The sequence below is a fragment of the Rhincodon typus genome, chromosome 31 (genome assembly GCF_021869965.1).
Source record: "Rhincodon typus isolate 14 chromosome 31, sRhiTyp1.1, whole genome shotgun sequence".
Taxonomy (NCBI): Eukaryota; Metazoa; Chordata; class Chondrichthyes; order Orectolobiformes; family Rhincodontidae; genus Rhincodon; species Rhincodon typus.
In genome coordinates this window covers 20,565,755-20,593,067 of record NC_063362.1, presented here as the reverse complement: position 1 = coordinate 20,593,067, position 27,313 = coordinate 20,565,755, and the positions used below count along the sequence as shown (strand labels likewise).

Here is a 27,313-nt window from a genome sequence, read left to right as displayed (position 1 = left end):
GTCCTGCAGGAGAGTCCCAGTGAATACTCAGGCTCCGAGCTGCTTCACTTTCTCGGGAGCCCTGTCAGTTTCTCTGCTGAATGCTTTTATTAAGAAATTTGCGCCCGCCAATTTGAATTTCCAGCCCGTTTCTTTACTTTTTAATTGACTGCAATTGCTTTCCGCGGAACGTTGTGTTACTGGGGATATTTTTTCGTTTCAAAGCCTTTTTTTTAATGTTTGAAATCTCGAGTTCTCCGTGTAAAACATTAAGATGAAGATTTAGTCAGTGGGATAGAACGCCAGTTCGGGGTTAGACCTGTCCTCTGCAAACGTAAAATTCTGGCTCATTATTACGTTCTCCGATTCACCAATTCTTCCGATTATGTGCTCCCCGACGATCCCGGGATACAGTGAGCGTTCATCCTGGGTTTAATTTGGGTTCCTTTTTAACCCGGGTCCCTCTTGAGGGAATTTTTATTTTTATAAAGTGCTGTATGCCGGCCGAGACCCTGGGCTGTTCTGACTCATAGAATGCTTCCTAAATGTTTCACTCAGTCTTCAGCAGGGTCTGATTCCGCATTGGCTATTTTTTTTTAAAAAAAACTACCCCACCCCGTTCCCCGAACTACCTACTACCTCGACCCCAAGTTGGAGGATGCTGATTAAATTCGGCCCAGTTCCCCCCCCGCGATATCTATCCTCCCTCCCCCACACCAAACTATTCTGAAGCCACATGAAAATCTGATTACATTTCCCCACCATGTCGCCTGTGCGCCTCCCGCTCCCTCTCCCCCTAACTACTTTACCAGGGTTTTACTGGAAGAGGGAGTGACAAGATGTGACAAAATCCAAGCTGTACCTTAACAATCGGGTTGGATGAACATAAAACTTTTTTTTTTCCCTTTTATATTCGTGAGCACCTTGAAAGAAATGTGCAGAATTTTAAAAATTGGGTTTAAAAATCATTCACATTTATCCGGAACCTCTAACCTTTTTGGTTACTAACTCAACCCTCAATTTTTATTTTTGAAAAAACAAATCATTAAACAGGAAGAGCCGCCTTAGACCCAGGATTTTTTTTTGAACTAGATTCTTAATGTTATGAATTACCAACCAGTAATTTATCATTATCTTAAATAATCCTGGTTCACCAGTTTACTTAGAACATACCATTCTGGTTTCGGTTTCCCCGGCTTTTTCTTACATCAATAACTAAGCAGTCTCAAAGCAGCTCAATATTTGAACCATTTTCTCTACTGCTTTTAAATCCACTTTTTTACTACTTTACTAAATTGCCAGAACTATAATTTTAGAAGCCTGTTCTACGAATTCCCGTTTTTTACTTTGTTTTAAAAAATTATCAAGTTTTTTTTGCATTAATTCAAACAGCGGAATTGTTTAATATCTAAGCCTGGCCTGTATAAAATCAAGTTAAAACTGAAAGCAGCTCAGCTTTACCGAGGCCTCACCGACCACATTGGAGAGACTCATTTCGAGACATTTCCTCCGAAACCTGACTGAGGCCCTCTGCTGGCCTCTGATTTTATTGCCCACCTTCTGACTTGCTCGAACCAGTTTCAAGACAAGTTTGTCCCTGACAGTAATACCTGGAGTGGGTAACACGTGGAAAAGATGATTCACCATGTTGGACCCAAGGAAATACTGTTTGATAACCACTCTGTTAGTACCACGATCTTTCGGCCTCAGCCAAGCCCATTGGAGATCTTTAACTCCTGAGTGTTCTCTGCAATTTCTTTGCAGCTGCCCCTGCCTCATTCCTTGTGGACTCAGTCTTGTCGACCATTATTTCTAGGTGTCAGGAGGAGTGAGGAAGTCTTTCCTTTCCATTTGATAGAAGATGGATGAGTCAAAACACTTGGAGTTAGGAAACTGCCTTCCCAACAAAAGTTGTTGCTTGGACAGTAGCCATTTGGCCCGCTGTTCTTGCACTCACCCCCACCACATTGTTTTCTGTCCATAACCATAAGTTAATCATTCGCACCTAACTGTTCAAGTCCATTTTAAAACTCTTAAAGTAACTTTCACCACGGTCTTCAAGTAAAACATTGAAGATTGGGACAGCTCACTGAGTGAAAACAATTCTCCTCCATCTTTTGCCCCCTTTTTTTGACAATGGTTTTAACTCTGCAGCCTTTAGATTTTCTGAATTGTGAGGAGGTGGAGTCACTAACTGACTTTCTGTCTGCCTCCTAATGCTTTTCTTCCTGCCGGACTTCTTCGTAGGACCAAGCAGAGGTTTGTGTTAACTCTGAGGGCCAAAAGTCTGCATTGGCTGAAGAACATGAAAGATTGAGCAGCTACTCCTGCTCTGAAAAAGAAACCACGTTAAAGAGGGCTGGGATGATCTCCCAAAATAAGTCAGACCACCAAACAAGGAATGTTCCTATGTTCCCCCCAATGGGCTTATTTCTTTCCCTATTTCTCCAGCATTTCCAGGGCATTACTTGTTGGGGGGAGAAGTGTATGTTTTGTAGTGTACAGTGTCATAACTGTATGGGATAGCCTTCATGGACCAGCTTGTCTTTTCCTGGCCTTCCTTCTTAGCATTCTTGTTACACAGGATGTTAAATATTCCCACTGAGAAATGAGATGAAGGTGCACAGTGCAGGGCATTACCACATTTGCAAAAAGCAGGAGAGGTGAGAAGTCAGGAGACAGTGATTAGATGGTGCCAGACTTACCAAAGACTAGGTTTGAAGTGAATTGTAGAACATTGCAAACTTGGGGGACTGAGTGGTTTCGTTAGCTCTGAGCAGGTGGTTACTGCAGAGTAAGGGTCAGTCAGCAAAGCTGTTGTATTCAGTGTAGGATATATACATATGCAATAAACAGGCATGGACAAAATGCACTGAACCTCTAAAGTGAAGGTAGTGTGAAACATATAGGAAATAAAATTATGGTGACGGTGTTAAAGATGTACTGATTGTACATGTTAACTGTGACACTACAAACTCTGTACCACCATCCAATTTAAAATTTATTTCTAAAGGGTGAGAAAGTATTGACACACAACTTTGACTAGAGTTTATTATAACATGACTGACAATAAGTGCTCCAATAACAATCCATATCAGGCTAAACTTAGTTATTTCAAAAGAAATGGTTTGTATTCACTGTTTATGTTGAACCCCAATGCCATAGGGCAAAGCTGGAAGCTTTGTGTCTCTCCTTTTCACAGAGAAGGATTGCTGAGAATTGAGGTAATGTGGATTACTGTCTTGCTGCACAGGAGTGAGTGAGGAGAAAAGCAGGTGGACCTTTTCAAACAACTGCCTCCTCCCCCCACACCCCCAACAAAAACTGACCCAAGTGTTTAGACAGTGCTTGGGGAGAAATGCCAACAGAGGGACATCAATGCACTTTAAAGCAGGGGAAAGAGAAACCATGCGGACAGTCATTGTGAATGATGCATTTTTTTCCCGGCTGAGCTGACCCTTATGCATCAGCAGTGGGGTGTAGGCAGCACAGGGAAATGGCAGTATAGTAGTAATATCACTGGATTATTAATTCAGAGTCCCAGGCTAATGTTCTGGAGACACAGGTTTAAATCCTGCAATGGTACCTGGTGGCTTTTAAATATAATTAAATAATAAATCTAGAATTGAAATCTAGTCTCAGTAATAGTGACCATGAAGCTATCATTGATTGTCACAAACAGCCATCTGGTTCACTAATGTCCCCTAGCAAGGAAATCTGCCATCCTTACCTGATCTGATCTACATGTGACTCTAGACTGTCAGCAATGTGGTTGACTAACTGCCCTCTGAAATGGCCTTAACAGGCCATTCAGTTCAAGGGCAATTAAGATGGGTAGTAAACGCTGATCCTACCAGCGACATCCACCTCCCATGAAAGAATATTTTTTAAAGCCTTCAGCAGCCTCTTTTCTCAGCAACTCTTTCTCTAAACCTGTCTGTTCTTCCGCTGCTTTCTCCAGCTTTAAGGACCTGCTTTTCAAAACCTGTCATTTCAACAAAACTTTTAATCACCTCTCCTAACTCTTCTAAAGCTGCACAGTATCGCATCCTATTCTGTTTATGCACCTTGACATGCTTCCCATGTGAAAGAAATTATAGAAATGTATTATTAAGTTGTTGACTGTTGGCTTGTGATGGGTGGACTGACAGAATGGCATCGGTTACTGGAATAAAGATAAAATACTGCCAATGGAGGAGGTCTGAAATAAAAAAACAAAATGCCAGTAAAAATCAATAGTTCTGGCTTCATCTGTGGAGACAGAAACAGAGTGAATGTTTTGATTCCAATATGACTCTACTTTGGAACTGCTATATGGCATTTACCACTGTTTACTTTGGAAAGAGCCTCTTTAATGACCCATCACCCCCACTCCCTAGAAATGATGTCAAATTTTGTGTGTCCTCTGTGAAATGCCTTGAGATGTTTTACCATGTCAAAGACTCAGTAGAAATCCAAGTTGTCTCCAACCTTGGCTGTGATTTAGTCAGCACCCCTTTTGTTCAGTTTCCACTGATTATAAGAAATAATGTGATACATTTTCCTGTAGAAGAACACTTTATGGTGATGCTACACAGAAACCCACCCCCACCCGTTTATTGTTTCAGCCAGTTCAGTATGAGTTCAAATCCCAACCTGGCAACTGATTGAATTTAATTTAAATTATTAGGCTGGAACTTAATGTTGGCTATGAAAACTATCCTTGTGAAAACCTACCTGGTTCACTCATGCCTTTAGTGAAGGAAATTTGTCATCCTTACCTGGTTTGGCCTACATGTGACTCCAAGCTAATGTAGTTCATTTTGAAAAGGCCGAGCAAGCCATTCAGTTCAAGGGCAAACTGAAAAATGGTCACTGGACTCGAAACATTAATTCTGCTTTTTTCACCACGGATGCTGCCAGACCTGCTGAGTTTCTCCAGCAATTTGTTTTTGTTTCGGATTTGTAGCATCCGCAATTATTTGTTTTATTTTAGTTCAAGGGCAAGTAGGGATGGGCAACAATTGTTAGCCACACGCCCACAACCCACAAATAATACATATTTTAAAAGTGTACAATTTTGCCAAGGCTCTAAGGTTGTAATTTGAAGGATTGCTACACTGCATACAGGGAAGATAGAAAATGTAGATGTAAAGGGAGGGAGAGAGAAGAACAAACCCTCGTTTTGTATGTGAAACTGGGCCTAAAACGCAGAGCTGAGCTGCTTGTGAGTAGCTGCGCGCCCAAACTCTCCCAAATTCTGGCCTCCGAGCAAACTGCTCGATTTGTGTATGAGTCATGTCCCCAAGTGGGTGACTCGATCCAGCTCGGTGGCTGCTCGGTGTATCCCGGCCTTAATCGACCCCTTAACACCAAAAAGAAACTGGGGCAGTCAGATGGTAATATCTGACTCAGATGACAGGTTTATCAGTGGGGGCGCTGGTATCACTGACCCGGCTTCGAAGTGGGTGGAGAGTTTAATTGCTGCATTGGAGACACAACTCCCGGAGATCCAACTGACATGTGGTTGCCGGTTGGACTTGGACTCAGGGAGCACCTCCAGCGAAGATCCTCCTCTTTCGGCATGTTTGGATGTAGTGCTGTACAGGCTTGGATGAAACAACTGCAGTTTAATTAGGGTAGAACCAGGTCACACTCAGTGCTGGAACCAAGTTTGACAGCGTACGCTTTGAGGCTTGTCCCCAGTGTGCATGGGTTTGAATCAAGTCGTTTCGATTAAAACAATCTTGTACTTGAAATATTAAATGCAAATACACAAAATACAATGTTGCAGAAGGACACATTTTGCTTTAATTTGATTTTGCAACGGACAGAAACTTAACTGAAGGTAAAATATGCAGACGAGGAAATGAAATATTAATAACCAGCAAACAAAATGCACAAAACTGTTAACAAAATGAATCAGGTCAGGATCTTGCAGACTGGTAAATGGTTCTGATTACACAGTCTGATATTGTTCCGCTGCCATAATCCAGTTCTGGGTTTTTAGTTGGTGTTCGTCTAATACCTGTTTGCAAAACATTGATTTAACCAGCGTTCTAGGGTCAGGCCGCACTCGGAGACTCGGGCAGTAAGGAACTAATTGAACTGTAGTGTGCCCCGGGACATGAAACAAGGGACGTTCACATACAGCGCCAAGCTGCAAATAGCAAGCAACCCTCAGCAAGAACTGCTGCACCAGGTTCAGAATCGGTAACTTGAGGACAGCCAGGGACACTGGAGACGCTGAATATTTCTCATGGCTCTCCAGGCACTGCAATCTTCCCAAATATAGGAATTTATCTGAGTGGACACACTACTGTCTGGAAATGCCTTTCTTTTCTAAAGCCGCAACGTGCATGGAGATTGTTTGGAAAGTTTGACTGTTTTAACCTCAATCAGTGCAAGTCCAGGACATGAATAATTATTGGCCCATAGTCATCATGGATTTGGCTCGTACAGTGTGTTTTCAAGTCAGCTATTTCAACATGTCTAAACTAGATACTGCAAGTTTGCTTATTTAAAATAATCAAAGTCAGTTTCCTTTAATTTACAATATGGAAGTATTCAACTTTGCTTCAGTTTGGATTTTTGGTAAATTTCAATGGGAACATCAGACACTGAGGCTTGACCTTTCCCATCTCCACTTGGATTTCTGCCTAACGTGTTAGCTCTGTACTGTTTCACTCTCAGTATTGGTCAATCTGTACTGTCTCACTCTCAATATTAATCAGTCTGCACTGTCTCACTCTTAGTACTGATCAGTCTGTACTGTCTCACTCTCAGCATTGAACAGTCTGTACTGACTCAGTACTGATCAGTCCGTACTGTCTCACTCTCAACATTGAACAGTCTGTACTGTCTCACTCTCAGCACTAAACAGACTGTACTCTCTCACTGTCAGTACTGATCAATCTGTGCTCTCTCACTCTCAGTATTGATCAATCTGTACTGTCTCACTCTCAGCATTGAAAAGTCTGTACTGTCTCACTCTCAGTACTGATCAGTCTGTACTGTCTCACTCTCAACATTGAACAGTCTGTACTGTCTCACTCTCAGTATTGATCATTCTAACTGTCTTACTTATTGTTCACACATATCACTGGACCCATATTACAAAGCAAATCAGAATACCTAGAGTCAACATTTTTAATATCTCCTCTTTCAATGTGCTTTTTTATTTTCTTTTCTTTGTGTCTTTCTAACCCATTCTCCAAACTCAAAGATGGATATTTTCATGTCAGTTGAAGATCACAGTTTATACTAAATGTCCAGTAAAATCCTCCAAATGGATTGGAATAATTTGATCAACAGCCTCTGATGTTTGAATGTGCTGTGAATCTCAATCTGTTGCTGCTGGGTGGGGAGTGACCCATTAATCAGCTCAAAATGGTGCATGAGAAAGGAGGCAATTGCAATTTGGAATGTGGATGAGATATTGGCTCATAGTCATCATGGATTTGGCTCATACAGCGTGTTTTCAAGTCAGCTATTTCAACATGTGTAAACTAGATTCTGCAAGTTTGCTTATTTAAAATAATCAAAGTCAGTTTCCTTTAATTTACAATATGGAAGTATTCAACTTTGCTTTAGTTTGGATTTTTGGTAAATTTCAATGTGAACATCAGACACTGAGCTTGATCTTTCCCATCTCCACTTGGATTTCGGCCTGACATGTTAGCTCTGTACTGTTTCACTCTGAGTACTGATCAATCTGTACTGTCTCTCTCTCAGTATTGATCATTCTAACTGTCTCAATTATTGTTCACACACATCACTGGACCCATATTATAGAGCAAATCAGAATGCCCAGAGACAACATTTTCAATATCTCCTCTTTCAATGTGCTTTTTTATTTTCTTCTCTTTGTGTCTTTCCAACCCATTCTCCAAATTCAAATATGAACATTTTCATGTCAGTTGAAGATCATAGTTTATACCAGATGTCCTCCAAATGGATTGGAATAATTTGAACAACATCCTCTGATGTTTGAATGTTCTGTGAATCTCAATCTGTTGCTGCTGGGTGGGGAGTGACCCATTAATCAGCTCATAATGGTGCATGAGAAAGGAGGCAATTGCAGTTTGGAATGTGGGTGAGATATTTGTACATTCATGTCGTGGCATTTCGGCAGTCAACAACTGGTAGATAACAGAGCCCTGTGACAGAGGTTGGCATTTGCTAAAAGTCTGGTACCTTTCGGAACCTTCTCATGCTCTTTGAAGCTAAGCTTTTTCTATGAATGCTGTTTGTCTCCAGGCATTGCAAGGATGTAAATAACAGTAGGCTGTGATGATTCACAAAACCCTTCATTCCTTGTCCCAAGATTTGCATAGCGTCTGATTTTTGTAATCTCAAATCATGACTGTGATTCTATAGCCAATCTCCAAAGGGGCTTTCCCATTTCTCACCACGTATTTTCATCTTTACTCTTTGATCCATTCCATGTTTCAGTCCCTGCCCTGTTTCCTGACTGAGGGGGCAATCACATGACCAGTTTCCAGCCCTTCAGTATAAACTTGTGAAGAGAATCCCTGCTAGAACATTAATGATTTATGATATGGGTTATCTGAGGGACAAACTTAGTCCCATTTGCAGAAATGCTTTAATTGATTGTAACTAAGCAAGTAAATTGATGACTTTTTTCCTACGATGTACTGCAGGATTTAAGTTCTGTTCCAACGCTGTGACAAACTGGAACCAACACTCATCATTAGCAAACCTGGATGAACAGTTAAAAATTATAGTGCAGGACGTTTATCAAGATTGGAAAAAAGAGGGGTCAAGCATCATCAGAAAGCAGTATTAGCTGATTCCCAGGTGGAGTTTGCAAAGTCTATGAATGGCATGAGGAAGGGACAATGAAGGAAAGAGAAGGATTCCTCAGTATTGAGATCCCTGGAAAATATGTAGAAGACAGTAAATACCTTGATTGCAACACAGGGAGACTATAGCAGGGACAGGGTCTCTGCTGGATGAACTATTTGAAGCTTAGAAGAAACAAAAGATAAAATGGCTGGTTTATTAAGTAAGCTGATGAGTTAGACCTGCAGGTAACTGATTCTGCAGGAGGTGGATCGGCTCCTGTTTATTGTCTCCCAAAGTAATTTGTTGGGTTTTCAAATAATGCTTTATTTCCCAACTCATAGGAACAGAACAAGGCCATCCAGATCCTTGAGTCTTCCCACCAGTAAATCCATTCATGATCCACACCTCAATCTACTTCAGAACTCCCAGCCGGCTGGTTTGGTTACATAACCAGATTATTTTTGGATTGTTGCTTCAAATTGAAATTGTTGGATAAATGGGCTGACGCAAGTGACTGTTCTCCTGCTGCAGAATGTCAGCACCCTTCGCCCTTTGTCAGAGTTGCCACTGAATGAATTAACATGCTCGCAAAGGATTCCTAATGCAGCATTTGAGATGCCATGGGTGAGGCCAATGCTGTGGATTTTAATTATTAGGTGGTTGACTGCCAGTGCATAACTGCATGTTCATGCCAGCAAAAGCCCCGTTCATTTGAAGGGCTGAGTCTCATTAACATATAAGTAGTAAAGTCCATATCTGAATGGTGGCATAATGCAATCTGGCATTGCAGTACAATATTGGGCAGATCATACACAATCCTGGAAAAGGATAGGTCAGTGTGGAGTTGGGGGGTGGTTGGGGAGATGATTGTGAACATGGAGAAAGAGGACCTGCAGTTCCAGTGGCCAATATGGTTCATTTTAGAGGTGTAGCCCTCCATCCTGTCTCAAAGCAATAATTCTAATGCTTTTTAGGCATCCTGCTCCACTGCCAGGTTTCGTTCATTAAATTGTCCACACTGGGCGCCTTGCCTGATCGGTAATTAAAGTGGCCACAGGGTCCTATGTGTGCCACAGGATCCTGTTTTACTCAGATTAATGAGGCATTCACAAAATGCAGGGCAGGCACCTTCGCTACCCACCAGATGGCCACAGGAAAAATGATGGCATAACATAGAATGAGATGGTAAATTCACCACCTGCATTTTAATTCAAATGTTATCTCTATGAGATAGAAATCATACCAAGTCTCTCTCTTTCTGTATCTTGTATGATTTTAACAAACCTTGTATGGTAATCCTTGTTTGGTGTGCAAGTATCGTTGGTCAGGCTGGCATTTGTTGCCCATCCCTACGTGCCCTTGAATGGACTAGTTCTCGAAGCCATTTTGGAGGGTAGTTAAAGGTTAATCGCATCACTGTGGGCCTGAGATCACATGTATGACAGACCAGGTAAAGATAGCAGATTTCCTTCCTTCAAGGATATTAAATATATTATTCAAGTAAAAGTGTCTGTTGGGAGGAGTTGCAAATATAACGTATATTCCATTCAACGTTCTCTTCTATATGGATTCCATTCACAGTTGAAGGCAGTGTGCATGAATACCATACTTGGAGTTAAGTATTGTCTGCATTGACTCTGCTCACAGGCTGGCACTGTGTGTATTGAGTAATACATATTAATATTAATGAAGTGGTACTTGTCTAGAGCTCTATCATTGTTTGTGGAGTATGAAATAATGAGGGAGTTAGCCCTTTTAAAAGACCAGTCCAAAGGTCATTAAATGACACAGTGCAACATGTTGCCTTTTGAAAGATTGTGAGCAAGGTCCTTTCTAATTAGACCTGAGGTGAACATAGGAGAGAGTGTATTGTGTGTAGCTGCAGATATGGAGTGGGTGCTCCTCTGTGATGTTACAAATGCCAAGCTCAGATGACCCAGTATTTTAAGGCATATGATGAATCTACAGAGGAAAGACAAATGTGACCCATTAGAAAAAATTGAGAGACATCTAGGACAAATCTTGGAATATCATGAGGATATAATCGATTCCAAAAATATTAATTGCTCCATTTCTTTTTGTGGGGGGTGGAAATGATTGTGTAAGGCCAGCAGAGCAGAATATACATTAAATTTACAGCACAATGAGACCATTCAGCCCAATGGGTCAATGATGTTTTATGTTCCATATGGGCCTCTCACCATCTCACATCTATCTCTCTATTTTCTCTTGTACTTATCCAGTTTGTTCTTCAATCTTCTTATCAGGGGATATGGGTTTAATGTAGGAAGGTGGAGTAGAGGTAAAGGGTAGCCATGATTTTACTGAATAACAGACCAAGCTACTGAATGACCTCCTCCTACTTCTATTTTATATCCTTAAATGCATACTTCCTATTCACTTTCATTAACTCCATATGACAGTGAGTGAAAAGTACTCACCATTGTCTGAGACAAGAAGTTTCTCTTCAATCCTTTCAGATTCATATATGATGATCATTTATTTTTTGGCCCCTAGTTTTGGATTTCCCAACAAGTGGAAACATCTCCACATCTATTCTCTCAAATTTCTTTATAACTGTAAAGTCTGCTTTTCAGGTCACCTGTGGAGAAGACTCTGAGGATAGGGGAATACTTATTTTTTTTTGTCCTCAGATTTAGTAAGTACTATATTTATGTAGAACATTCTGTCTGAAAATGGAATGAACAATCATGGAAACCATAATAGGCTAGATTGTACATAGTCTGTATTGGCTTTTCCTAAGATAGTAGGAACTGCAGATGCTGGACAATCTGAGATAACAAGGTGTAGAGCTGGATGAACACAGCAGGCCAAGCAGCATCAGAGGAGCAGGAAGGCTGATGTTTCGGGCCTAGACCCTTCAGGCTTTTCCTAATCTGTAATGTTGCTAAGGCATAAGGAGGACAGAGGAGCAAAGGGAGATTTCAGACAAACTCCTTTTATCTATGCAGACAGCGGTATTGGTGGAGGATGTGGTGCAGCTTACTTGCTGCCTATCAACTGTTCTGATTGGGTTGTGTTGGCCAGTATTTGAGAGATCAGGAAATAAAACTAGAATGAGTATTAAAGCAGTTTAATGAGCAGAAATGTTTAAGTGCTTCTTTATTCACAAACCCTGACATTTTGCAAGTCTTATCTTGTCTCTGGCTAAAGGTCAACTTTCACTGTTGGTGTGTTAGCAGCAGATTAAGCTGAAAAATTACAGAAACGACGTCCTTCCACTTCCTCACTTATAATGGTCAAGCTCTTTATCAGATTTGCTGACACACGCTCAGATACATACAGATACACACAGACACAGACGTACAGATACATATACAGAGATACATGCAACACACATAGATATACACATACAGATATATACACACATAAAGATACACACAGGCACACACATATAGATACATACACACACTAATATACGCACAAATACACAAAAACAAATGCACACAGATAAACATTTAAAGATACATAGACACACAGAGACTCACAAACACAGATACATAGATACACAAGCAGATACATACGCACAGATACGCATAGACACACATATGCAGATACTACACACATATATACACACAGATACACAAACACAGATACACAATACACAAACAGATACATTCATACAGACATACATATACAGATACAAATACACAGATAACACACACAAACACAGGATCCCTTCTAAGACTTTGAGAAAGGAATTTCCCTTGTGAGAAAAAAACATGTTTCTGAAAAAAAATGTTGCCACACAACTGGAAAGTTCAGACTTGTGTCTTGTAGCCAAATCTGCTGCCTCCATCAAGCCAAGTTGATTAGATAGAGCTTAGAGTTTATATAACCTTTCAAAACAAGCCAAAATAATCAAAGGAAATGCATTTTTAAATGAGCAATAGCCGTGTACAGCAATCAACTACTAGCCTGAATCTGTCAGAATAAAATAACTCAGTTATAGAGTCATAGAATGGTTATTGTACACACTAAGGCCATTCATCCCATCAAGTCTGTATTGGCTCTCTGTCAACCTACTCAGAATGTTCTACTGTTCCCTGTCTTTTCCTCACAGCCTGCAACGTTTTTCTCTGCTAATAATTATCCAATTCCTTTTTAAAAGCTACAATTGAATCTGCCTTAACTCAAAACTAAGGCAATGTATTCCAGATCCCAACCACTCATTACAAAAAAAGGCTTTTCCTTGTGTCACATTTGGTTCTTTTGCCAAATGTCTTAAATCAGAATCCTCTGGTTCTTGACCCATCTGCCAAAGGGAACAATGTCTGCCTGTTGATTCCATTCAGGCCCTACAAAATTTTGAGCACATTCTCTTCCCTAGAGAGAACAGCCCCAGCTTTACCAATCCATCAATGTAAAAAAGTCTCTCATCGCCAGAACCATCCTGTAAATCTTATCTACATCAAATCCTCTGTTTTCACACCCTTCCTAAACTGTGATGACCTGTTTCAATCTGTAGTGAGACAGCCATCATCTTATGAAATGGTAGGGCAGCCTGAAGTGCCAAAAAGCCTGATTCTGTTTCTATTTTTAAAAATAATACATGTTTACTTTCGGTTACCAGGTAATTTAAACTTTAAACAGAAGTGTTCCCTGCTTCTGTCTGGTCTATAGCCCATTCACTGTGTGGGGTATTGATGGGCAGAGTAAAATACCAATGGACAAGACTAGACATCAAATTCTGAGAGAGTAAGAACTGCTGATGCTGGAGTCAGATATAACACAGTGTGGAGCTGGAGGAGCACAGCAGGCCAGGCAGCGTCAGAGGAGCAGGAAAGTTGACGTTTCAAGTCGGGACCCTTCTTCAGTAAGTCATCGAAGTCTTATTTTTTTGGGCAGTTCGGTATGTTGGCATTTAGGTTCATCATGGAGAAGTGTTTGCTGGGATAAGACCACATGGATCCTTAGACACAAACATAGTCTACTGGAGTTAAATCTTCCAATGACTATAGACTATGAGAACTAGGATCTAAACAGTTGCTGAAATCACAGGAGGCAGGAGTATGATGACAAGATGGGTAAAGATACCACCTGAATTAGTACAGATTTGAAGAGACCATATTTTCATACATACTACATTAGCTGGGGGGACTGAAAGGGAAACTCAATAATGGTGCTGCAATTAGCATCAGTGCTCCTGCTATTAGTGGTAAGAAATCAACAGGATGCTTCTGCTATAGATTTGGTATATGGTGCATATTACAAGCCCAATGTGCCAGTGACGTTGAAGGGTGGACAGTGATCCAAGTGGCAGAGTTTGAATGCTTCTTCTTTAGGCTCAAAAATTAACATTGTTCTTTGGATGAGATGTCAGAGTGGTAGTTGGTGCCTGTGAAATCACAATATTAGTAGAACCCATCTGATCTCAAGTTTCCAGAACACCAGCACAGCATCTCTTCGTTACAGCACTCAAATGTTTTGTAAGTAGGTCTAGCTTTTTGGCCTTACCCACGTGTTGTCTCTTGATGCAGTCTCATTTTGTTCTGCTGTTTGATGTACATGATAGTACTCCTTTGTGTTCATTTTCTCTATTGCATTAAATATCTTGCATTCTGACCTCTCCAAGCTTCTGAGAGTGAACAGCTCTAGCTTATAAAATCATTCCACCCAGCTTATCCTTCTGATACCATTGATCAACCTCATAAATCGTTGCAATGCCTCTCCGAGCTATTATTTCAGCAACCAGAACCCCACACGCCATCTGAGTGCATGATCCCAAGAGTGCTATGTGGCTTCAACATGGTTCTTTGGGGCAGGTTTAATACAGCCCAGCATCCCATTGGTGTTATAGAAGAAAGAAACACAGTTAACATTTCAGATCAATGATCTCCCATCAGAATCTCTGATATTAAAATGCTAACTTTTTTTTTCTCTTTCCACAGTTGCTACCTGGTCAACTGAGTATTTCCAGCATTTTTTAAATTTTTATTTAAGATTTCCCACAGTATTTTGTGTTTGTATTAGTGACCCAATTTGTGTTGTTTTTTTTACTGTCTTGTGCTGATGAAGGCAGTAAGAGTCGAAGAGATTCCCGGTCAGCCCTGTGCTGGGAAGAACTTGGAGACTCTACCATCAATATCCATAGTTCCAGGCTACAACATGCCAGTGAAAGTATACATTGCCCAGCAACTTGGATTCTGTGCGGACTGGTGGATTAGTTGGCTGGGTGGCTGATGTGGATCAGATTGGTGTGGGTGGCATTGTATTCAATTGTTATTCCAGCTGGGGTGAATTTGGGACCTGGCTCCTTACCCTGCCCATGGTGGAGTCATGGTACGGAGTCAGATTGTCTTCTGGCAGAGAACTTACAAAGAAGGAAATAGGTGAATTTGATATGTAGCAGACACTATGTTTCTAAGGAAAGTATAGGGGCTGGTTTATTAAAAGGAAACATACCATGGGATAGAAATTCCAGGGCTCTGTGATATTTTGCATGGCATGGTTGATGCTATGTTGTATGTTTTGTAACTTGCTTGTTGACTGTTTAATAACTGAAGCTCTGACTTTGATTACCGTGGCCTTTTTGGAAAGTTTTATAAACTCCACACTCCTTTGCTGTATTTGGCTGATGAGAAATGTAGCTGTGACTGGTAGACAGCGAACGTTCACCCTGTGAGAGTTAAGGTCCTCTATCGATGCCAGTCCAGTTAAGTAAACATAAAGTTTCTCTGTGTGATGAAATTTAATTGCAGAGCTTTTAAACCTCCTGCCAATTCTAACAGGGCAGCCCAATCTGTAAAACCTATTATGTTATTTCCATGGGAATAATATTACATTATGCATTTGGCATTGGAGGTGGCATTTTATAACTGTCTGTCTAAATAAGGAAGTTTATCCATGGTTCACATATCTTTTGTAAAGCATTATTATTCAATTTCATGATTTATTCTTGTGTTTTGGGCAAATAGCCTGAAATAGCTTCCCACTGCAGTTTCTGGAAGGTGCAGCTTCCTTATTTATACCATTGCTGATAATGGAGCCTGCTGATAGGAGCTAATCAACTAGATTGGGTGAGTCCTGTACTATTCTCCCTTTAACATGGGTTATGATGGTGAACTAAGTAATGGGTCAGACCCATGGCGAAGCTCACTTACACTGTATGAGACCCATACTTATGTAAGACCCATAGTGATGCTCAATGCATATTATGTGTGACCCATGGCAATGCTCATTGTATGCTATGGGACACCCATGGCAATACTCACTGCCTGTTAATGTGAGACCCATGGCAATGCTCACTGTGTGTTGTGTGAGTCCTGTGGCAATGCTCACTGTGTGTTACGTGAGACCCATGGCAATGCTCAGTGCCTCTAATGTGAGACCTGTGGCAATGCTCACTGTGTGTTACGTGAGACCCATGGCAATGCTCAGTGCCTCTAATGTGAGACCTGTGGCAATGCTTATTGTGTGTTATGTGAGACCCATGGCAATGCTCACTGCGTGTTATGTGAGACCTATGCCAATGCTCATTGTGTGTTATGTGAGACCCATGGCAATGCTCAGTCAGTCACTGGGCACATCTGATGGTGATGCTGTCTCCTATGTTGAAGTTCAATGTGAGGCACCCTCACTCCCTACGATTGGCACCTTCCCACAGTGACAGGAAAGACTGGAGACGGACCCTGGCCACTGTAACCCTTGAAAAAGCAGATTGGCTGCAGCTTGCTATGCATACAACTACTTTTAATCAGAATAATTGAACCAGTTTCTAATGAGATAAAATAACATGGTTTAAAAAACAACTAGCTTGCTGCATGAATAACTGGAGGTTGCAGAAGTACATTAGCAATGGAATATAAACGTTTATTAAAAAATTACTATGTTTGCCATTATTATGAAATTTCCCAATACTACTTTCTGTTTTTTTTACATTTTTCTAGAATTGTGTAGAATTCTTTCAGTGCAGAATCTAGGATGGGGCTGACAAATCATCATTGCCGGCAAGACCAACATTTGTTGCCTTTCCCCATTGCCCCTGAACTAAATGATTTGCTTGGCCATTTCAGAGAACAGTCAAAATCAACTACATTTCTATGGGTTGGAGTCACATGTCACCCAGGCTGAATAAGGATGGCAGATTTCCTCTCTCTAGCCATGATGTTGGCCTATGGTCTCTCTTTTCCCACAAATAATACTTTGCTTTATGACATAGCAATGTTTCTGGTGGTTGTATTTCCTTGCCCTTCCATCCTTTCATGAAATGCCTAACTGCTGAACACGCATGAATCCACGAGATCTTCTATACTGGTTCCTCCTGTTGTCTCTTCCACATTTTGTCAGTGAACGCTCACTTATTTTCCTCAGTTCACGACTATCTTCTTTAATAGACTGAATTTTGCCATCAGCAGTGAAGCAACAGCACACACTACTGTTCTTGAAGAAAGCTGCCCAAAGGGTCTAGTTATCACTGTAGCATCGATTTCCTTTTTCCTGACAGCTGTTTAAATCTGGTGCCATGTCAGGCTTATCTTCAGCAGGTTTTAAGCAATCAGGATAAGCAACCAATCACATTGAAGCATTCAATGGCAAAGCAGAATGTCAAAAACTATTTTATCATTCACTTTTACTTCAAATATTTAACATAGTAAAATACAATAATTATGATTGGATTAAGAGAAATTATGAAATGTCAAAAACAAACTTTAAAAAGTATTATTCTACAGTATGTGGACTTATTGTATCAAAAAGGAGAAATTTGACATTTGATAAATATAAAATTAGCTTTTAAGGACCAGTAAAATGTATAGTAATAATTATAAGCTTAGTATGCTGTTACAAATGCTATTAGTCATGGTTTTTTTGAAGGATTTTTACATTGGGATTCTTTGCGATTTCCTGTTGATTGTAGTTTGGGGGATCTTCAACAGTGCACCTATGGAGATGGGTAGACTCGTGACAGCAATTTCTAGACTTCCAAATTATTTTTGGGCATATGCAGACTCACAAAACTGCTGCCAGTTTCAATGGAATAATAATTGCTAACGCTGTCTGTTTTAAATCATTGCTGCTGCAAAATTCTATCCAGTGTGCGACTGTGGTGAAATAAAGTTTCAGAAAAAAGATGTAGACTTTGTGGATATTTCAGAAGAAAATATTTTGGGTTCTGGTTATGGGACTGAGGATATCAGCATTATCTCTTTTGTTGAAGAGTGATTAACACAAGGTACGAGGTGCCAATTAACTGGTTATGTTGAACAGATTCAACTATGGGATCACTAGGGAGAAATGAACAGTGATTCATGATCTGTCATGTTCCACAGCCATACATTGTTCTTCCTTCTGCATGTTCAGCTGTTTATAATCTGCTGAGTGCAGAGCTTGACCAGCAAAAGACACAGCTGGTTAGTGTAAGTCTGCTACCAATTATGTTGTGTTTTGGTTTGTATTGTGGGTGGAGTGGGGTTTCAAAATTTATCCTATCAGCATCTGCAAGATTGAGCAGACGTTGAGAAATTGTGCTTGGATAATTAGAGACAAGATTATAGGAAATTCCTATAATCCATTCTATTCTCTGGAAACACTAACTCCAAAAGAAAAGTGCACAGACTGGATGGTGTAGCATTTTGGGAATTCACTGACCTACCAGCCAATTTGAAGGGAGTAGGAGGGTGTACTGAAAGATACAGGTGAGATTCAGTGCCTTAATTCAAACTAAGTGATGAGAATTGGATGGTGGACAGTTTTAAATGTCATCTGTTCACCAGATAAGTTCAGCATTAATACCAGTCAGAAAGTGGACTTTACATTCCTTATCATTGAAAGTTCACCTTTACTGGCTGAAGGCTAGCCTTTTCATGACCTGTTAGATTGTAACAATGAAATCCCATATTTTGTAATTAGTGTAACCTCACATACATGTGTTTCTCACATACTTTGGAGCTAACTTCTGATAGGGGCTGAATCATATTTTGGAGGATGGGTCTCATTATAAATCAACAATTAAATTTGGTTTGCAGATATGAAGAGGATAAATTTTTATACTGAATTGCAACTTCTAAGTAATGCACTTTGTAAGAGAGAAAATAATGATAAATGCAATGTTATCCCAAATTTTAAGACTAGTAAATTCCTGAAACTTGCTGTGTCTTAAGCAAAGAACTTTCATTCTGTATCTTGTTTTTGAATCACACCCTTGAAGAGCCAATGTTTTCTTTCTTGGCCTGACAGGAGGCCAAAGTTTTGACCTATGACCTTCTCCCAGCTCTTTGTGCTTGGGGATTAACCCTATTGACCTGCCAATTAAACCTGATTCCATATCGCCCTGGGCCTAGATTTCAGACAACAATCTTGTCTGACTTCACATAAATGCAACCATTTCACAAATCACACATGAATGTTTACTGAGTGTTTTCAATGACACTGCTAGTTTAAGTTGAGTTGATTTAGTGCATAGGAAGGACCATTTAGGATCAAGTATTTGATTGTGTCTAATTTACATTCCCAGCATGGTGATGTTCAGGAGACTGTAATCCCTGGGAACAATTAATTTAAACACCCCTAAATATAAACCCTAAACATACAGCCCTAAATATAGACCCCTAAATGCTTGGGTTATATGGTAAAAGAAGGAAACCTCAAGACATGACTAATTTCAAACTGGAAAAATTATAGACAGATAATAACATCAATAATGATGATGATGATCAACATTTCTCAATCAGAGAAAAGTTTGGCTTGGATCAACTGAAAAGAGATGGAGACTGTAGGGATGAGCTGAGGTAGGCTGATGCTTTCTTGATTTATATCTTGTAAAGAGCTGGGTACCAAAATGAGAAAATGGTAGAACAGTGGACTAACAGCCTTAGGAGCTGATTTAATAAGTGTGTGCTACTATGACATGCAAATTAGAGCCTCTTATATGCTTTACTTTATGATAATGAAACCCATTGAACGTTGAAGAACTAACAGACAAAAAGCTGCCTTGGTCAAAATTGGAAAGTCCTCCATTACCATGTCTCCCTTCTGTTTGTAAAAGTTCAGTAAGGATCATCAGAAATGATAATTTTTAAATTAGTTTTTGACGACTTTGAAAACTAACAAGAAATTATCCAATAATGCTTAAATCAAAGTCATTTTCTTAATGGATTAGAGTGAGAAAGGGAGAGATTACTACTTTATTACAGTGTAATTTAAATGCTAATGCTGCTGCGGAATATATTTGGATGGTGGGAGGCTGATGTGTTTCACGCTGTCTCTTTTTAAATCCCAAAGGACAGAATAGATCTGCCAAATCTATAGGTCCAGAAGATATTTAGCCCATTCCATTTGTCTTTGCATGACTGAGTTTGCTTGTTTGTTGCCATGACCTTGAATGGTCTGTTTGATATTCTATGTTTGAAAGTCATGAAAGTAAAAATAGTCCAACTCAATCAGGCATCTGTAATGTGCTGATGTGAGGCATTTATGGGGATATCAACAACATGTATATTCTTTGTAGAGAGTTTGTTGCAAATCAGGGAATGCACTAAATCAGGCTAAGTCCATGTCTTTTAGTCCAGCACAAAGAAGCTTGTGGTTTCGGGAAATGCATCTCATCATACTAGATGCATTGGCCTTTTCGATTCCGAAATTACTTTAGGTTTGTGCCCAGAAATTCATTCTTGCTGAACATACAATCTCCTTGTTCATGGCTGAGCCTCTGACACTGAAAACTAAATGGAAGAAATTGAGGCCAATTCATATACTTAGAGAGCAGAAGTGGGAAGAGAGAGAGAGAGAGAAGGGCATAACCCATGGATGAAATTGTTGGGGAGACTTTGTATGTCTCATTATTCAGTCCCCTCCTTTATGTGGGTGCATCTGTGCATTGAGATATTCTTGTTGTTAACTCATTGTCAATTGGCATCTTTTCTCTCTAGGACTATGGTGGAGCCATTGATGATGATGTGTTGGTCCATGTTGGGCATTCTGCTTCCAACTGTAGTTTTTGCAGCACCTCCTCCCATCAATAAACTGGCACTGTTTCCTGATAAAAGTGCCTGGTGTGAAGCAAAGAACATCACTCAGATAGTTGGCCACACTGGATGTGAGTCAAAGTCCATCCAAAACAGGTAAGTACAAAAAGAAGTGTGAACGTACCTTTCCAACCTGTTTTTTTTTTCAAATGAAGTGGAAATATCAGAATGCAGAGGACTTTCAAGCACAATTGAAGTCATCTGGATAATCCTCAATGTCTACAAAACATTTTCTTCCATGATGTCTTGTTACCCCTCTTTCAATCTTTTCAATCCATCTAGTTCTAGAACTTTTTTTTATTGTGCACATCACTGGCAATTCTGGAATTTATTGCTAATTCCTAATTGCTTGAGAAGTTGGTGGTGAGCTATCTTCTTGAGCTTCTGCAGTCTGTGTGGTGTAGGTCTATCTACCGTGCTATTAGGAAGGAAATTCCAGGATTTTGACATAACAACAGTGAAGGTCATATAGTTCCAAATTAGGATGGTATCTGCCTTGGAGGACAACTTGCAGCTGGCAATGTTCCAATGCATCTGCTGTGGTTGTGCTTCTAGATGGTATAGGTCATGGGTTTGGAATGTGCTATTAAAGAAACCTTGAGGTGTTGCTGCAGTGCATTTTGGAAATGGTACACTGTGGTGCCACTGCATGCCATTGGTGGAGGGAGTGAATATTTAAGACAGTAAGTGGGATGTCAGTCCAGCAGACTGTTTTGTTGAGCTTCCTAAGTATTTTTGGAGCTGTACTAGTCCAACCCCATGTAGAGTTCTTACTCGTAATCTTGACTTATGCATTTTAGATGGGGGACAGGCTTCTGAAATCGAGAACTTAGTTACACATTACAGGATTCCCAGCCTCTGACGTGCTCTTGTAGCAACAGTATTTATTCATATGGTCCAATTAAGTGTCTGGTCAATGGTAACCCTCAGGATGTTGATTCTGGAGGATTCAGTGATAGCAGTGCCATTGAATATCAAGTAGAGATGGTCAATGCTTGGCACTTATGTAGTACAAGTGTTACCATTCACTTATCAGCCAAATCTGAATGTTGTCCTCGTCTACCTTTTCTGATGAAGGGTCTAGGCCCGAAATGTCAGCCTTCCTGCTCCTATGATGCTGCTTGGCCTGCTGTGTTCATCCAGCTCTACACCTTGTTATCTCTATGTAGGAATTAATGGGTCCTTTTCACATTGGTAGGCAGTAGCTAGTGGGGTGCCACGGAGATCAGTGCTGGGACCCCAGCTGTTCATAATACATATTAATGATTTGGATGAGGGAACAAACTGTAACATCTCAAAGTTTGCAGATGATACCAAGTTGGGTGGCAGGGTGAACTGTGATGAGGATGCAGAGATCCTTCAGCATGATCTGGACAGGTTGGGCGAGTGGGCAAATCAATGCCTTCTCTGTTGATAGATGTGGTACATCTGTCCTTCATCAGGCTAGGCACATAGTGAGAACTGGCTGCTTTTCTGTTCTTTTGGCTTATTCAATGCATGAATGAGTACTTCAATACCCAGTGATACAACAGTGAACTGACGTCTTCCCAGAACTATAACATGTAAGAACTATAATTAGAATTTTACGCCGAATTTAAGGGCCTCAGGTCTCATTTCAAGGCTTGTGACACTTATTTCTTTGTGAGATTCTGGTATTCGCTGGTCTGTATACTTTGTTTGAGCATCTGTTAGTGGCTGATTCACTCAGTAAATATTATAAATAACATCGTTGATTAGCTTGCCAATCTTGTGTGATTGGGTTCTAGTGGACTGAAACAAATAAAATATGAGCAACTTTATGTCACCTTAATTTCCAGATTTAATTGAATGATAATCTCTGACCATCAGATGATAGCATTGCTCTAGTTTTATTTCAGACAAGAAAGTAAAAATCTGCTTTATATGAACAATTTGAGTGATGTTATAATCTACCCTGTTTCATTCCCTCTCCCAGAGCATGCCTTGGCCAATGTTTCAGCTACAGTGTACCCAACACTTTTCCGCAGTCAACTGAATCCCTCGTTCACTGTGACTCCTGCATGCCGGCACAGTCTATGTGGGAAATTGTAAGTAACTGTTTGGCTCCCTGTCTGATTACATGCAGCCTCCTGGTCTAATTACATGCAATCCATCCTTCCTTTTCGTCCCTCCTCTTGATCACAAACTCATTTTAGTTAGACTTTCTGCATTGAATGCTTTCCCCTATGTCTCCCTATTCTGTTTATCACTTTGGTCCTTGCCCATCTTATATTATTCCCTGTTGTTCTTCCAAATACCCAATCCCAGGCCACTGACTCAGGACAGTATTGGATCAGCCATTTAAATATGCTGGCTGGGAATTCTCTGGTAACTCCTGACACACAAAAGTTTGCCCATCATCTACAAAAAACAAATCATGAGCTTAATAGAATACTCTCCACTCGAGTGCGGTTTCGAACAACACTCAAGATGCCCATCACCTCCCAGGACAAAGCAGTCCTCTTGATTTTCTTTATTTATTCATGGGATGTGAGCATCACTGGCTGGGCTAGCATTTATTCCCTGTCTCTATTTGTCCTAGAGAAGGTGGTAGTGGTAAGCTGCCTTCTGGAACTGCTGCAGTCCACCTGATATAGATTGGTCCGCAATACCGTTCGGGAGGGAATTACAAGATTTTAACTCAGCAACTTGATTGTCATCCCATCCCCTACTTTTAAACTTCTGCACTGTCCACCACCCCAATGAGTGCACTGTGTACCATCTACAGGCTGCACTGCAGTATCACATTAAAGTTCCTTTGACAGCATGTTCCAAACCCACGACCCCTACCAGCTAGAAACAGAAAAGTAACAGATAAACAGAGCAGTACCATTTGCATGTTTGTCTTCAAACTACACACTATCCTGACTTTGAACCATATTGCCAACCATTAATAGTTTTGCTGAGTCAAAATCCTGGAAGTCGTTTCCTAACAACACTACAGGTGTATGTGCAGCACATGAACTAGAGTGGTTCAAGAAGGCACCTCAAGAACGTACCTTCTCAAGCACTAATAGAGACGTGACACCCACATACCATGAACAAATATGTTTTAATCATACCAGACTCCCATTCTCCTTCCTACAGCTTCATTATTCTGAAATAAAGAATCATCACACTGTTCCCTACCGGAAATCAGTCTTTCCCAAGACTTAAAACTGCGGAAATCCTCCCACTCTCCTGCAGGTTTCCCAACCTCCAGCAATCTACAGCCTTATAAAAACCAAGGTTGAGAATACTGAGTCATTGCATGCTGAATCACTTCCTTTATTTGCCCTTTCTCCTCTCCTGCTGTTCAACATCGTTCCTAAATAGCAATTGATGAAGAAAATCCTGAAACACTGAAATGTTGAATTAAACATATTCATGGTTTGTGTTGCAGGTCATGTTGGAATGTCCTGGCAATGAGGAAATGCCCAGAGTGGACAAACTAGTGGAAAAGATTGTACACTGCAGCTGCCAGGCATGTGGAAAGGAACACCACCAAGATTCCCAAATTTTTAATGCAATTCTAAATGAGGAAGAAGCCTCTCCCATGGATACTGTTGGATCCCCTCAGATTGTTCACCATGACGAGCAAGTTGCTCTCAGAAGTGGCACTGAGGAACAGTAGAGCAATAGACTTTGGCACGAGAAGAAAAAAAATGAAGTTTGTGGTATAAAATTTTTGTTTGTTTTATTTGTTGAGCTTTAGAGAGAAAAATCAAAATATAACATTTTCTAAAAAAAAAATCCATGCAGACTTATTTAAGGGGAAAGTCTTTAAAATATGCCATTTGTTATAGAAATTAAGCAGGAATCTCAATCAAATACTAATATATAGCTCACCAAGATCCAGCAAAGTATAATTAGAATTGGTGATCTGTGTTGGATTCACAATGTCTGTAATTAACAAGTCTGTTTTTTGTACCGCAGAAATCCCTGTGTGTAGCCATTTCAAACTTATAACTGTTTGTATATAAAATTACAGTTTATAAATCTCAAACTTTTTTTCAAAATCCTCCTTTCATTTAATTTGTGGGTCATTAAATGCATTGCAAATGTAGGAGAGAAAAGAGACAACACAGGAAGACACAAACACATACACACACACAAAAGGAGGCAAAGTGGCACAAAACACAGAGAAAGAAAGAGACGCATACAAATGGAGAGGTAAAGAGACTGGCAGACACACCCACACATGCACAGACAGAAATTTAAGTACATCAAAAAGGCAGAAGTGGACAGAAAAGCAAAGAGACAATTTAAAACACTACACCCACTCATCATTTCAGAAGGAAATGCAAATCTTGTCAAGATAATATTATGCGTAATTAATGTGTATTTTTGATATGTAAAGAGCACTGAAAATGTGATTTGTGTTTGGAACACAATGAGACACTGAGCTTTTGGTTTGCTGGGCCAAGTTTATATATGGTGCGGGCAGACAGATTTGAAATATTCTGGCTTTCGTCCTGATTCTGTGGTGGCTTAGCTGATTACAGTTTGTGCTGATGTGGGGTACCCACGGCATCTGAACCAGGAAAAGGAGAAAAGGTTGATTAAGGTTTCCACTTCTGACCACTACTCAATGCCTCCTGCTGGAAAGTGCATGTAAGAATGGCAGATAAAGGTAGAATTGTTCTTAGTTGTGATGCTCACATGATCAGATAGCCTGCTGACATACACTGCTCAGTTCCTAGAAGGAATTCCTACCCTGATGAGATACAAGGTGACCAATACTCATGGAACTGCATCTGGCAAGAACCAAACTCTTCCAAACAAAAGATAAACCAAGACAAAAGTTGAAGAGGGAAGAAGGAAATGGGGAGATGTAACAAGGCAAGAGGGTAAATATTCTAATCTGGTTTTATAACATTATGTATTTTTTTTGTATCAATTCTGCAGTTAATCTAATTGATTTTTTATGGTGCCCTTGTGTAATTCTATAGAATTAAACTTGGAGATTATACAGGTCCGATTTCTCTCCCTTGCAGTTAAATGGAACTTGAGAATTTCTGAAGAAGGGTTCCGACCCAAAACGTCAACTTTCCTACTCTTCTGATGTTGCCCGGCCTGCTGAGTTCCTCCAGCTCCACACTGTGTTATTTCTGACTCCAGCATTAGCAGTTCTTACTATCTCTCTTGGGAATTGCCAACTCCTTTCCCCGATCTGGCTGAGTGCAATTTTGAATATACAGATTCACTGACATTGTGTGTCATTTTCACCTCTACTCTGAATAAGGGATCAGTGGTTAATAAAGCAAAATATTTGTAGAGTGTTCTCTGTAGATTTGTGGAGGCAGTTTAATTACAAGCTTCAGTTGTCACAAATTCCATTTTCTACATAACAAAAAGCGAGAAACTTCTTTGATAAAAATTTATCAAGCTGAGCAAAACAAATTTCAGAAAATGGAACCAAGGCCAGACAAAGTTGCATTCATCCAGGACCTATAAGAAAATCTTACATCTTTTCCACCTCAGAAATTCCCAGGAGTGTGTGTGTGTGTGGCGCACGCATACATGTATGGGGTGTCATTCTCCTCTGCTTTTGGCAGCAGGTTACCTGCGTTTATGAGCTCACTTGGCCATATTGATCAACACCATGCTGATGAGCCATGGCTGTTACAGTCAAGCCTGTCTGCCGTACCTCCCAGATGGACATGGCTGCCGGTTTATCTGCATTTCTGTCTAGATTAAAATCCAGCCTGCAGTGTCTCCTGAGATAATATAAAATTGGATTTAACCAATCTCAAACAGTGCAGTGCTAGGAGTGTTACATTGTAACTTGGTTATCAAAGAAATGGGTAACCAATTAGGACATCAGCATAGAATGAATGCACTATGGATGGTGAAATATGGTGTTAGACTCCACCATAACATCAATATCCTAGAGGTAACCATTACCCGCAAACTGAACTGGACCAGCTATTTAAATACTGTGTCTACAAGAGCTAGTCAGAGGCTAGGATTCTGTGGTGAGTAACCCATCTCCTTCTTCCCAAAGCCTGTCTACCATCTACAAAGTATGAGTCAGGCATATGACAGAATACATCCTCTTACCTGGATGAATGCAGCTCCAACAACAATCAAGAAGCTTGACATCTTTCAGGTAAAGCAGCCCACTTAATTGGCATCAATCTACCACCTTCAATATTCACTATCTTCATCACTGATACACAGTGGCAGTAGTGTGTACCATCCACAAAGATGCACTGCAGTAACTCACCAAGGTGTATTAGACAGCACCTTCCAAATCCACAACCACTTCCTTCCAGAAGGACAGGGGTAGCAAATACCCCTGGATTTACCAACAGCTACAAGATGCCCTCTAAGCCACACACAATCCTGACTTGGATATATATTGCCGTTCCTTCACTGGCACTGAGTCAATAACCTGGAACTCCCTCCCAGACAACACTGTGAGTATGCCTCCAACTCAGCAATTCAAGAAGGCAGTTCACAACCACCTTTTCAAGGGCAATTAGGGATGGCAATAATAGTAGCCCAAGCAGCAAAGCCCACATCCTGTGAATTAATAAAATGTCTAGTCACCTAAATAATAT

The 27,313-nt window shown here is 40.4% G+C and overlaps 1 protein-coding gene across 4 annotated transcripts in view; it reads left to right on the top strand.

Moving 5' to 3' along the window:
- nbl1 (NBL1, DAN family BMP antagonist) overlaps positions 1-24,766 on the top strand; it is a 38,124-nt gene extending 13,358 nt beyond the window's left edge. For 2 of the 4 annotated variants that reach the window (XM_048615001.1, XM_048615000.1), the window contains 3 exons: positions 20,655-20,846; positions 22,705-22,816; positions 24,151-24,766. In XM_048615001.1, coding sequence (XP_048470958.1) covers positions 20,659-20,846; positions 22,705-22,816; positions 24,151-24,381 — 531 coding nt within the window. In that variant the 5' untranslated portion in view covers positions 20,655-20,658 and the 3' untranslated portion in view covers positions 24,382-24,766. Of the gene's footprint in view, positions 1-13,360; positions 13,604-15,704; positions 15,807-20,654; positions 20,847-22,704; positions 22,817-24,150 lie in introns of all 4 variants that reach the window. The other 2 variants (XM_048615003.1, XM_048615002.1) reach the window with 2 other exon arrangements.
- Positions 24,767-27,313: the final 2,547 nt, after the last annotated feature.